The sequence below is a fragment of the Diaporthe amygdali genome (assembly GCF_026229845.1).
Source record: "Diaporthe amygdali strain CAA958 chromosome Unknown NODE_2_length_3802984_cov_64_841326, whole genome shotgun sequence".
Taxonomy (NCBI): domain Eukaryota; kingdom Fungi; phylum Ascomycota; class Sordariomycetes; order Diaporthales; family Diaporthaceae; genus Diaporthe; species Diaporthe amygdali.
This window is the reverse complement of record NW_026517022.1, coordinates 2,743,434-2,756,101: the sequence shown is the minus strand read 5'-3', so window position 1 is coordinate 2,756,101 and position 12,668 is coordinate 2,743,434. Positions and strand designations below refer to the sequence as shown.

At 58.4% G+C, this 12,668-nt stretch overlaps 6 protein-coding genes across 6 annotated transcripts; 3 read left to right on the top strand and 3 right to left on the bottom strand.

The window, feature by feature from the left end:
• Positions 1 to 46: 46 nt before the first annotated feature.
• On the top strand, positions 47 to 1,135 carry J7T55_012182 (uncharacterized protein; the record flags this gene model as incomplete). The annotated part of the gene is made up of 3 exons (XM_053137042.1): positions 47 to 82; positions 145 to 1,043; positions 1,111 to 1,135. The coding sequence occupies 3 exons, from the start codon at positions 47 to 49 to the stop codon at positions 1,133 to 1,135; spliced, it is 960 nt and encodes a 319-aa protein (XP_052999983.1).
• An 859-nt stretch (positions 1,136 to 1,994) lies between these two features.
• On the top strand, positions 1,995 to 3,036 carry J7T55_012181 (gcy protein; the record flags this gene model as incomplete). Its single annotated transcript, XM_053137041.1, has 2 exons — positions 1,995 to 2,748; positions 2,840 to 3,036. 2 exons carry the CDS (start codon positions 1,995 to 1,997, stop codon positions 3,034 to 3,036), a joined length of 951 nt encoding a protein of 316 aa, XP_052999982.1.
• Positions 3,037 to 3,225: 189 nt separating this feature from the next.
• J7T55_012180 (2-deoxy-d-gluconate 3-dehydrogenase) lies at positions 3,226 to 4,089 on the bottom strand (the record flags this gene model as incomplete). The annotated part of the gene is made up of 2 exons (XM_053137040.1): positions 3,226 to 3,885; positions 3,964 to 4,089. 2 exons carry the CDS (start codon positions 4,087 to 4,089, stop codon positions 3,226 to 3,228), a joined length of 786 nt encoding a protein of 261 aa, XP_052999981.1.
• Positions 4,090 to 5,186: 1,097 nt separating this feature from the next.
• J7T55_012179 (alcohol dehydrogenase GroES-like domain-containing protein) lies at positions 5,187 to 6,492 on the top strand (the record flags this gene model as incomplete). The annotated part of the gene is made up of 3 exons (XM_053137039.1): positions 5,187 to 5,243; positions 5,332 to 6,114; positions 6,196 to 6,492. The coding sequence occupies 3 exons, from the start codon at positions 5,187 to 5,189 to the stop codon at positions 6,490 to 6,492; spliced, it is 1,137 nt and encodes a 378-aa protein (XP_052999980.1).
• Positions 6,493 to 6,705: 213 nt separating this feature from the next.
• J7T55_012178 (pigment biosynthesis protein ayg1) lies at positions 6,706 to 8,106 on the bottom strand (the record flags this gene model as incomplete). Its single annotated transcript, XM_053137038.1, has 1 exon — positions 6,706 to 8,106. The coding sequence occupies one exon, from the start codon at positions 8,104 to 8,106 to the stop codon at positions 6,706 to 6,708; it is 1,401 nt and encodes a 466-aa protein (XP_052999979.1).
• A 2,484-nt stretch (positions 8,107 to 10,590) lies between these two features.
• J7T55_012177 (glucosamine 6-phosphate n-acetyltransferase) lies at positions 10,591 to 11,328 on the bottom strand (the record flags this gene model as incomplete). Its single annotated transcript, XM_053137037.1, has 2 exons — positions 10,591 to 10,816; positions 10,970 to 11,328. The coding sequence occupies 2 exons, from the start codon at positions 11,326 to 11,328 to the stop codon at positions 10,591 to 10,593; spliced, it is 585 nt and encodes a 194-aa protein (XP_052999978.1).
• Between the last annotated feature and the right edge of the window lie 1,340 nt (positions 11,329 to 12,668).

The window sequence follows — 12,668 nt, the reverse complement described above, 5'->3', positions numbered from 1 at the left end:
GCTGTTCCTACTCGACCATAAACGGCCTCTTTAATACACTGCAGCCATGGCTGTCGCAAACATCCAAGACCGAACCTCAGAGGTAGGTTTCCTTTGCTAAGGCTACCTGGGTTCGAGGAAGGCAGATACTGATAGGTTTTCCAGTTCAAATCCATCCTAACACAAGCACAACGACGACAAGCCCAATCCAAGGTCGGCTCCCAACGGCGGTCCCTCCTCACTGACGCCCAGAAGGCAGAGGCAGATGGCTCAAGAAAACCGCGACGGTCCGATTTCGCGCGGAAGGCCGCAGACATTGGACGTGGCATCAGCGGCACGATGGGCAAGCTGGAGAAGCTGGCACAGCTCGCGCGGCGAAAGACGCTTTTCGACAACCCAGTCGAGATCAACGAGCTCACGTTTGTCATCAAGCAGGATCTGTCGGGGCTCAACCAGCAGATCGCGGGCCTACAGGACGTGGTCAGGTCGTCGCAGCAGGGGGGCAAGTCGCAGGAGTCGGAGCACAACAAGAACGTGGTGCTGCTCCTGCAGGGCAAGCTGACGGACGTGTCGGCCAGCTTCCGCGAGACGCTCGAGCTGCGGACCAAGACGATACAGGCGAGCCGGTCGAGGCAGGAGAACTTCCTGTCGTCAGTTTCGACGCAGGCGCAGGTCCCGCTGCAGCAGTCGGCGAGCCCGCTGTATGGCACGCCCAAGACGGGCACGCCGGTGCCGGGCGGGGACACGCTGTCGCTGAACCCGGTTGGCGACCAGCAGCTGCTGATGATGGAGGAGGCGCAGCCGCAGAACACCTACATACAACAGCGTGGGGAGGCCATCGAGGCCATCGAGAAGACCATCACGGAGCTGGGCAGCATCTTCGGACAGTTGGCGACGATGGTGTCGGAGCAGACCGAGATGATTGAGCGGATCGACGCCAACACGGAAGACGTGGTGGACAATGTTGGGGGCGCACAGAGGGAACTGCTCAAGTACTGGAGCAGTGTGTCTTCAAACCGGTGGCTACTGGCCAAGATGTTTGGAGTCATGATGATATTTTTCTTGTGAGTTATTCTGTGCCCTCCTCTCTTCGGGATCGCTCATCGTTCACCTGGCTAACAATATCCATAGGCTCTGGGTTTTGATCGCTGGATAAATACCCAATATGCGAGTTTTGATACCTACTTTCCACTTGTAACAGTACCAACCCTGCTACCATGGGTCGCGGCGCACAGGAGCAGTTTCTTTTCCCTCTAGCACTTCAGGCATAGAAAGACTTTACGGCGTATTTGATATAATGCTCAAAAAGACCATGAATAGATGCATGGCGGCGGCAAACAGCCCGTCCGTTTCTTTTCCCTTCGATAAAAACTGCTCCCGAGAATGCGTGACGTAGGTATGTATGTCCTGCGAAAGCAGCAGCTAATAATCCAGATCCCTCCTCTGCATTGCAGGAATCACATGCTCTGTACCTGCGTACCGCCCTGCTGTCCCTGATGAGTGACTGGAAGGGAATCCAGAGTATACAACGTCGGCGCAATGAACCACCGAAGGGAAAACCACGCCAAGACTTGCCTTTTTCCGCCTCGCCTGCAGATTCGCCGAAACGAGCCTCTTTGGGTCGCATTCTGCGGGCCCTTGGTGCACCGCTGGCGGGCACCAGCAAAGAGAGGGTTCCCAGTCGCTGTCACCCCCAGGCCTTGGCAGCCCGCGGGGGAGGGGCACCCGAGGATTGAATTACATTTCCCTGGATGGAGGGGTTTATTTGGAGGGGCATTTATCCGGGCGAGTCTCGGTTTTCCCTTTGGTTGCGGTCTGGGAGCAGTTACTTGGTCCTCTATCGGCTTCCTCTTTCAAGAGAATTTGTGACTTCTTTTTCCTCGCTCAATTGATCCCTCTAGAGTGTTGTTCGAGCTTCCACCACCTTAACAGTTAGCCCCGTTGTCAAGCCTCACTACTTACCTCAAAACACACACACACACACGACAACAAGACATATAGACAGACCACACAAAATGGCCGACGTCACCTTCACCCTCAACACCGGCCACAAGATCCCCGCCGTGGGCTACGGCACCTGGCAAGCCGCGCCGGGCGTGGTAGCAGAGGGCGTGTACCACGCGCTCAAGTCCGGGTACCGGCTGCTGGACTGCGCGTACTGCTACGGCAACGAGGCAGAGGTGGGCCAGGGCCTGGCGCGGGCGATCGCGGACGGCATCGTGAAGCGGTCGGACGTCTTCGTGGTCACCAAGGTGTGGGCGACGTACAACACGCGCGTGCAGCTGGGGCTGGACAAGTCGCTGGCCAACCTGGGGCTGGACCACGTGGACCTGTTCCTGGTGCACTGGCCGCTGCTGATGAACCCGGAGGGCAACGACGACAAGTTCCCCAAGCTGCCCGACGGCTCCCGCGACATCGTCAAGCAGGGCTACCACCACACCGACACGTGGCGCCAGATGGAGGCCCTCGTCGACCCGGCGCAGGGCGCGGGGAAGCAGGCGCGCGCCGTCGGCGTCTGCAACTACTCGCGCCGCTACCTCGAGGAGCTGCTCGCCGTCGCCAAGGTCGTCCCTGCTGTCAACCAGATCGAGAACCACCCGGCGCTGCCGCAGAACGACATTGTCAGCCTGTCCAAGGAGAAGGGCATCCACATCATGGCGTACAGCCCGCTCGGGTCGACGGGCGGCCCGCTGTTCAAGGAGGAGGTCGTCACCAAGGTGGCGCAGAAGCACGGCGTCGAGCCTGCGGCCGTGCTGCTGAGCTGGCATGGTAAGTCCCTGATTTTGTTCTTGGGATGCATAATCCTTCTAATTTATACTGTACTTGTTGTTCACATGCTAACCGCTCGCCATGGTAACAGTGCCTCGCGGGAGCACCGTGCTGCCCAAGTCAGTCACGCCATCGCGCATCGAGTCGAACCTGAAGTTGGTCAAGCTGGACGACGAGGACGTGAAGCTGCTGAATGCGTACGGCGAGGACCTCGAGAAGAACGGCAAGGTGCAGCGATTCGTGTACCCGCCGTTCGGAATTGACTTTGGGTTCCCGGATAAGTCATGATTGGGGCTTTAGATGTTATAGGTAGATAGAAATAGAGGCTCCAATCTTCTGAGACCTTTGCGAATACAATCAAACCAAACATGCCTGGAGAGTAACAGTGGAGCTGCAGCTGTGACTTGACTTTGCTTCTATTTGACTTGACACTCGGATTGGTATTGTCTACACGCGTTTAAATATAGATAGACAAATCTACCTTCCCATCCAACCGCCGTCAACAGTCAAAGTATGCCCACTCACATACGCCCCCGCCTTACTCGACAAAAACACGGTCGGGCCCTTGAAGTCCTCAGGCGTGCCCCAGCGGCCAGCCGGTATTCTCTCACTGATACTCTTGAGCCTGGCCGGGTCATTTAGCAGCGCCTCGTTCATATCAGTAGCGATATAGCCCGGCGCGATACAGTTAACAGTAATACCCCGGCTAGTCCACTCATTCGAAAAAGTCTTGGTCATCTGCGCGACGCCGCCCTTGGAGGCGGCGTACGCGGGGACGGTGATGCCGCCCTGGAAGCTGAGCAGCGAGCCGAAGTTGATGATGGACCCCCTGCGGCCCGTGGTGCTGTGCTCGGGCAGCCCCAGCATGTGGGCGGCGACGTCGCGGCACAGCGCGAAGGGCGTGTTGAGGTTCACCTGCAGCACCTCGGCGAAGTCGCTGTCCGGGAACGCCTCGGACGGGTGCCGCCGCTGGATGCCCGCGCAGTTGACGAGGATGCGCACCTGGTGGCCGTCGGCCAGCACGCGCGGCACCAGCCCGGCCACCTCGGAGGGCGAGGACAGGTCTGCTGTGTAGATCTGGGCCTTGCGGCCGAGGGACTCGATGGATTGGAGGGTGGACTGGTTGCTTAGGTCTCTCTGGCGGGATTGTCAGTGCTTGGTGCTCTGGGAGGAAGCGGTGCTGTGAGATGATGGCTGAGGGAGTCGTGAGCGTACTTGGATCAAGATAATGTCTGCGCCTGCTTCGGCCAGTGCGATGGCAACGGCTTGGCCGATGCCTCGCGTGGCACCTGTTATGAGGGCAGTCTGACCCTCGAGGGAGAAGAGGGCGTTGGTGGCCATGACTGTGGTGGGCTGGAGCAGTTGAGGGTATCGTGAGATTGGTATCTATGTACAAGTGAGTGATTGAGTGAGTGAGTGAGTGAGCAGTCTTTCTGTGTGTCTGAGTTCTCAATTGCTCGACTCTTTCTTCAGTACAGCTTCATGCAACCTGGGAGACACTTTCTTCTGACATCTGACATCTGACATCACAGCACGCAGGAGAAGAGTCAGTCAGGGGTCATTGGGCACGGCCAAGCAGCACCGGCCTAGAGTCGATTTATCTATGGCACATTCTCATGATTCAACCGCCGTGGACAGGTGCCCAGCTTGCTCCGATGCAGGCGCGGGCGTAGCGAGGGCGGCAAGCTTCGGCGAGAATTGCCCACTTTTTTCTCACCCGATTGCTGGAGTTGTCCCCCGCACCATGGGCCTAGGGATGCCAGGGACACACTGGGCACAACCCCGCTGACGTCGTCTGGGGGATTTTTTGGAGAAATCCGTCTGTTCGCTGGTCCCTTTTCCGACCCGACTTTTTTCTTCGACGCAGGCGATCCAACAATCTCGCGGCGGTCATTTCCACGTGAACACTTTCCAAGACTGCTTGGAAATGGCAGGCCAGTAGTAGCCCCTACATCTCAGGGTCATGGCTAAAACAATTGGCACGACTGGACTGGGCGAAACTCGCCGAGACAAATCCGCACAGGACGGGGTAGCGAAGTGAGACTATCGTGTAAGTCGACAGTCCACCGCGCAAAGACCCCCGCGGGATGATGGAGACGGTTCCAAGGTTGTCCCTTCGCCCTCGGGCAATCGCACCTCAATTAACTCTCCTTTGTGGTATCTCTGCCTCGTTCGATATCGGAGCAGTTAGCCTGCCAATTGATCCAAATAGTCAACACAGTACCTAAGAGCTCCACTCGTCCTGATTTCCAGCTTGAAGCTATTCCTCAGCCTTTGTGTATACCCACGCGACTCTTGCACCTTCACATCGTGAACCTCATCCTGCTTTGTCAAACAGTCTAGTCTACCAAACAACGTCAATTTCTCATTCCCATAACCCTTCTTCCACACGAGCCACCTCTCAGCTGAGCATCACCACGACCACCACTAATACCACAATGGCGACACAAACAGTCAGAGCCTCTGTCCTCCACGCAGCAAAAGACCTCCGCGTGGTAAGTCGTGCCCAAAACATCCAGGAATTGATGCGCCACCACACGTAAACACACGGACATACGCATACAGCACCTAACAATACTCCAGGAAGAGCGCACCATCCCAACCCTCCAGCCCACCGAAGTCCTCGTAGCAGTAAAGTCGACGGGTCTCTGCGGCTCCGACCTGCACTACTACAACCACTACCGCAACGGCGACATCCAGGTGCGCCAGCCCATGACCCTCGGCCACGAGTCGGCCGGCACCGTGACGGCCGTGGGGTCGGGCGTGACGGACCTCAAGCCGGGCGACAACGTCGCGCTCGAGGTCGGGCTGCCCTGCGGCGAGTGCAAGCTATGCACGCAGGGCCGCTACAACATCTGCCGCGCCATGTCGTTCCGCTCCTCCGCCAAGAGCTTCCCCCACGCCCAGGGCACCCTGCAGGAGCAGATCGCCCACCCGGCCGCCTACTGCCACAAGCTGCCCGCCGGCGTGCCGCTCGAGCTCGGCGCCCTCGCCGAGCCCCTGTCCGTCGCCCTGCACGCCGGCGACCGCGCCCGCCTCGACCCGGGCGCCACCGTGCTCGTGCTGGGCGCCGGCGCCGTGGGCTTGCTGTGCTGCGCCGTCAGCAAGGTCCTCGGCGCGCGGAGGGTGGTCGTCGCCGACATCAACGCCGACCGCGTGCAGTGGGCCGTGGACCGCGGCTTCGCTGATGCCAAGGTCGTGGTGCCCATGAAGAGGCCCGACACCGTCGAGGCGAAGCTCGAGTTTGCGCGCGAGGTCGCGGCGCTGGTTGCCGAGGCCAAGGGCGCGGACGGGGAGTTGGTGGGCGACGTGGACGCCACCTTTGAGTGCACGGGTGTTGAGAGCTGTCTGCAGGCTGCCATCTACGTAAGTGCCTCTTTTCCCTCTCACTCTTTCTCAAATCAGATGACGACTAGTGGGCTGACTATACGATCTGTTTCCCCACAGTCCACACAACCGGGCGGCAAGATCCTCATCATCGGCATGGGCACACCCATCCAGACGCTGCCCATCTCGGCCGCCTCGCTCAAGGAGGTCGACCTGGTCGGCGTCTTCCGCTACGCAAACACCTACCCGCGCGTGATCGAGCTGCTGGCCGGTGGGAACCCAAAGCTGCCGCCCGTCGCCGATCTCATCACGCACCACTACGACGGGCTCGACAGTATCCCCGAGGCGTTCGGCATGGCGGGCAAGGTCAAGGACGACAAGGGCGACCTGGTGCTGAAGGTCATGGTGAATATGTAGATACCATTTAGCGAATTGGCGAAAAAGTTACTGCTTAAATTCATTGTTATTTGATGAAAGCAGGAGATGCATGCTACGCGGTGTGATATCTTAGAAATGAAAACAGAATCCTGAACCCCGCTGGTGACGCCGTGCCTTGGTGACAAGCCCATCCACACCGTAAATCATACACCCACTAGAGTACAGTACAGTAATGACCATATATCATCTCACTTACACCGCCATATCCAGGCTCAGAAGATCCTCCACCCAGTCATATACGGCCGTAGCGTTCGCAGCAGCCAACCGAACCGCCTCAGAACCCATGCCCAAAGTTCCATACTCGAAAAGCACAAGCCCCTCATCGTCATCATCATCATCGCGGTGCTCATCACCCACGACAGGCGTCCAGAGCCCATCCGCCTCAATGCTCAGCTCTACACCAGCATCGTGATCGTCAGAAACAACCAAAACCCGCCCAGAAGCCCCACCCGCGACGCTCAACACAGACGGGCCCGCCCCAGCGACAGCGACACACCCCCTCACCCGCCGCGCACCACCAACACCGCCCACAAGCAGCCCCGCGAGGCCGGCAGCGCCATCCACCCCAGCAGCCCAGACGACGACGCGCCGCATGTCAAACACCCGGATGGCCCACATCCACTCCAGCACGGACGCCCACAGCGCCTCAGCCTCGGCGCCGCTCCGCGGCGAGGGGACCGGGCAGTCCCCGCACCCGGGCGCCTCGACAACAACACACCCCCACCCGCGCGCGAGCAGCGCCCCGCACAGCGCCGCGTGCGCGGTGCGGTCGTCCGTGGCGACCACGACGGCCGGGCAGGGGGCGCCGGTGGCGAGGGTGCGGGGCGGCAGGCGCACGGCGAGGGGGATCTGCGGGCGGCTGGCCCTCACCGCCGCCCTGGAGGCGCTGTCGCCGCGGTCGCGCACGCCCGCCGAGGCGGCGGCGGAGGATGACGGGTCGGGCTGGGTGGCCGCGTCGTGCGTGTGCGGGATCGTCACCTCGTCCAGGGGGCTGTCGGCCCACAGGCGGCCGGCCTTGGCGTGGTAGGATTTCTGGAGCTGCCAGGCGCGGGAGCGGGCGGGGCAGGCGGAGTGGGATGGCGAGGAGTGTGGTGAGGTGGGAGGGGGTGAGTACCGCGCTACGCGCAGCAGGGCGCAGGCGCGGAGGTACAGCGCCGCTGCCAGGGCGGTGTCGCTGTGATGCAGGAGCGCGTTCTCGGCGCGCAGGGCCAGGTCGTGCGCCTTGGGGTAGAAGGCGAGGGTGTACTCGGGCGAGGTGGCGTCGTCGATGCCGCTGTCGATCAGGCTGTCGAAGATCGGCTCGATGTCGTCGTAGTCTGCGTCCTGGAACGGGGGCAGGGCCTTCCTGGCGGCGGACTTCCAGCCGTTCTCCCACAGCGCCTTGACGCTGGTGCTGCTGGAGAGGAGGTCAGTCCCCAAGGAGGAGGAAGGGGGGCTGACTGGGCGCGTTGTTGTGAAGGGCCATGAACGCTTTCGTTTTTGTGATGGTGTTGCGGTGGTGGTGGTGGTGGTGGCTTTTGGCTGCCACAATCCCGAGGCTCGGGGCTCGGGTTCCGGTGAGGCTTCCGGGGTAAGCATCCTTTGGGAGAACATGTTGAGCTTCCTTCCTCCTTCCCGTTCTTCTCTCTCTTCTTTTTCTTGCCGCTCCGGAAAAAAGGGCTGGACGAGTACGAGGACGACCCGTCTCCCACCAGGTCACCGAGGGACAAGAGCCCGGAAGTGGGGAGAGGGTGTTAAGCCGTGTTGAAGGACAGGGTTTTGTTGATGTAGTACTTGCAGAACTCGCCCGAGGGCTTCTGATAGACCACAGTGCAGCGCCTTATCCGGATATGTGGCCGAGAGGCAATGTGCTCACTCAATGCGCGTCGAGCTCTGCAGTAGGCGGCGCACAAAAAAGGCCTTGTCAGCGGAGTTTCTTGGATAGGTGAAAAGAAGAAGTAGGAGCAAGAGCGCAGCAAAAAACGACCAGCACTCAGAAAGTGTTGAGACAGTAAGGCTGAGAGGCGCCCGGGGCCCGAAATCGTGGATTTATAATTCGGGTCATATGCACAAATGAGTGGAGTTTTGTTTGCTTGGCTCCGGGGTATCTTGCTGACCGGGGAATGCGCTCGGGTTCAAGCGCGAGAGTCCGCTGGGGGCAAATTGAGAAAAATGATGACGGTATGGCAAATTATGAATGGGGTTCAATGGTTAGGGTACGGAAAACAGCCTTTTTTTTTTCTCTCGATGGTTCAAAAACAGTGGATCATTTCAGGTAGGGAAACTAGACAGACAGCATATGAGATGACTTACTCTGCCCGCAGGGATGCAATGCGGATCTTGTCCAGTGTGAGATACAAATCCTTCACATAGCCCTCGTCATCTTCGACGTCGACCGACCGATGTCTGTGAGGAGGCATGTCTGCTTTTTGAGTTACGGTGACAGCACCGACAACGATCAGCCGAACTTAGGGGAAGTATGGGCTTATTATGAGACAAATGAAATTGGTAGCAGGTGAGACGACCAACCCCGGTGACACACGCCTGTGGGTTAGTGAGTACGAGCCAAGCAAACCAGCAACCCCGAGGGCGTCACTGCTGCTGCTGCTGCTGTGTGTATGTGTGTACGTGCGTGGTTGTAAGTGGGTGTGTATCCGGCTTATGGGCTGGGGATCTCCGAAGGATCGGGCCCGGGGAAGGGCGTGTGACAGGCAATAGTGTCGGGGCAGAGAAAAGCCTGGACAATGACGGATAGGCGTTTCGAAGTATCACGGACTAATGATTCGTGCGGTCTTCTCAAGCGCGAAGGAATTCAGGCTCGGACGAAAGAGGACAGACAGCCTTCCTGACGTGAGAGAACGAGATGGATGGTGGGCATGGGATGGGATGGGATGCGAGGAGGGGGAGGGCTTATAGACACCCTCTTATACACTGCGCGACAGACCACCCACACGATGTGAATAGGAGGAGGCTCGTGGTAGGCCAGACAGACAGACGGACGGACGGACAGGCTCGGTAGATGCATGCTCACGTGTGCTTTGTTCGTGAGCGGAGTGGGCGAGCGGGCGAGCGCTTGCCCCCCAAAGCTCCAGTGCCCCAAAACGCTCGTGTCTATTGCGCTTTGTGCCGTTGTTTAGACAAGTAGGGAGAGGAGGGAATAGACGGTGCTTGGTCCCTCTGGTTGAAGCATGAAGCTCGTCTGGCCGACGTGAAGCCATGATTGCGACTCATGACGATGGTTACGTATATGCAAAGAGAATGTGCTGATGACCTGTCAGTTCCCGGGAAAGACATGTAGTCGGGGAATGGAGCGCATTCATCCATCCAGAGGCGCTGTCGTCGATGCAGCCAAGCTTCGCCGATGCAATCGGGCAGAAAGAAGGTTTGTCCGTCCCGTCTTCCTGTGAGAGTCTCTGTCTGTTGACATGTGATGAGCGGGAGTGGGTACAGGGAATCCCCAGGGCTGGCCGGCCGGTGGTGCCAACCCCAGGTTTCGTCTTCTTCGGGAATCGAGTGGAGGACAATTAACCCGTAGTCGGGCCTTGCGGCCCAGGAAATGGTTCGAGATCGTCGCGTTCTAGCTTCGGCTCTGGCCATTTCTGGCGCTGGTAGCTGATTCCACTCTATTATTCTGTTTCCCTCTACGGCAGTGGCCGACAGAGACACATCGGGTCGACCTACTGCCGATATATGCCCAAAAAAGGTGTCCAATACTTGACATCAAAAACGCCGTTCTAAGTTGACTGTACGCGCGATGCATTTCCTCCCTTATCCTTGGCTTTCCAATCCCTTTGACATTGGCCATGGTGTGTTCTATGGCTTTCACAATGAGGTCTCGAGTGCGTCACCGCATCACTGCACCAAGGCGTCTCCAGGCTCCAGCGCCTCGTCAGCACGAGCCCGTAGAAAAATCTTCCGCTCTTCTGGCCGTTACTCCAAATCAGATCTAGCAGAAAAGTCGATCACAGCCTCGAGTCCGTGGTGCTGGCCATCCATCAGCTCGGCTCGTTCTCCTCCCAAATTCGTCACGATGACCGCATGCGCACACACATATGCGCGCGCACGCGTACCCCCCCGACGGGCGTAAAGGAGGGCGACTTATTTCTTGTAATAGTGGGCCATCTCCAGCCCGGCCCTCTTGAAGCCGCACTTGATGTAGAAGCCCTCGTTGGCCTCGCTGCAGTCGAGGATGGTCTTGTAGGCGCCGACCTTCTCGGCGATGAAGTCGAGAGCCTGGATCAGGCGCAGGCCCAGCTTCTTGCCCTGTTGGTCCTTTGCGACGGCGATATCCTCGATATGGCCAACCAGGCCGAGGTTATGGATGCTAGTGGGTGGTAACATGTGTTAGCATGAGAACTAGATCTAGAACTTGCTTCGAAGGATGCGAAGCAAAGCCATTTGTGTGTCCGTTACCCGTTGTGGGCGCCCTTAGGTTTTGCAAACAGGAAAGGACATTGGGGAAAGAGGAGCAACGTACAACTTGCGCTCGACGATGAGGGCGCCCGTGCCGACGACCTTGCCGCCGTCCTCAATGACCAGAATGTAGTACCCGCCGTCCTGCCTTCCGATCCACTCGAAGCGCTGGGCGAATTGTTCCTCTGTGATTTCTCCGACGGTGGTCAGGACACGCAGGCAGTCGAGGAAGCCGGCATGGTAGTCGGACTGTCGCAGGGCGCGGATCTTGTAGCCGTCGGGGAGGGCCTTTGCGACTTCAGGGGAGATGAGCTCGTCGCCGAAGAGACCTGCGTCCGGTGTAGCTGTGCCGTTCATCTTGACGGGCTCCGTGGTCTGGGTGGCGGCAGAAGCTGCTTTGACGGGCTCTGTGGTTCCGTTCATGTTGGACAATTCGTGAGAGCAAAGCAGAGGTGTTGGGAGGCCGTGAGGTTATAGCAGCGGGAGAACAAAGAAGGCTGGGGTCAATGCGGATAGCTTCACCGACAGCAGACAAGCTAGGAGTAGTGGTAGTAGAAGATTGTGTAGGTTGAAGTTGATGGAACGAGTGACGTTGGATCAAGATGGACACATGAGAAACGGAACGAGGAACAGAAGTGGGATTGCAACGTCGGGGACAGGTGTCGCATTTAATCGCAGGTGTTGATGTGCTTCTGTGGATGGAACAAATGGCATACATTCATTCCTCGACGTCCTCCCGCCCTCAGCCCTGGGCGGCTTCCAAGGCCCAGCACCAAGGCCCTGCAGTCGATCCTCACTCTGTTGTTTCCCCTGAGCTATTTTAGGCGAGCTGCACCTGGGGCCTGGGACCTGGGACCTGGACCCTTGCGTTGGGAGTGCTGTACCGCCACACCCACACCCACACCCACATCCACATCCGGCGAGAGCGATGTCCTTCCTGTCCCTAGGTGCAGCTCTATCTCTTCGTGTATACGATAGAATACGGCTTGTGATTATCTAGTGTCCTCTGACGCTTGCTGTTGTGTTGCAGTCCAGACCACAACACGAGTCGAGTATAGACCTTTAGAGGGTGCCCAAGCGCACATGCAGCGCAATGAATGGCATTGTGCATCTCGATGTCTCTTCGCTCATCCAACCTCAACCCCTGGCTGCAATGTCGTCACTGCTGGGATGTCAGTCTCTTGTCTCCCCTTCTCTTCTTCCAGAACACCAAACTAGATGCCCGCCTACTTGAGTATACATGAAGATACCTCGGCACCGACTGGGTAGATACGTACTCCCTCTCTGTCCCATACGCAGGCTTGACAGATGCAATGGCACATCACCACCTGCAGGCACTTCAGATGCCAGCAGCGCGTTGCATGATAATCCCGATTGCCTTTACATAGTAATTCATCACCTCTCGCATCACACCCAGTCGGGCCTCGGGTCCAACAAAGCAACAAATCGGGGCTCGACCCACCGCACCCAAGCTTCGGCCTCGAGGGGAAAGCAAGGCTCCGCTTTGTCCACGTCAAAACCGTCCAGGGACGCGGTCGCGCCCTCGCCCTCTGATGACTCCTCCCGCAGCCTACTCGCTTATCACATGTCACTGCACTACGCTGCTGTGACAGCTGCTCCAGATCGACGTCGAGCATTTGTTGGGACCAAAACTGCCCATTCCAGCCCTCGATGCCATCATGCACTGTTTACTTGCACCTCCAAACTGCTCACATTCCGATCTCTCCACTAAATTCGCATCATCTTAACCATATCACCTGTCT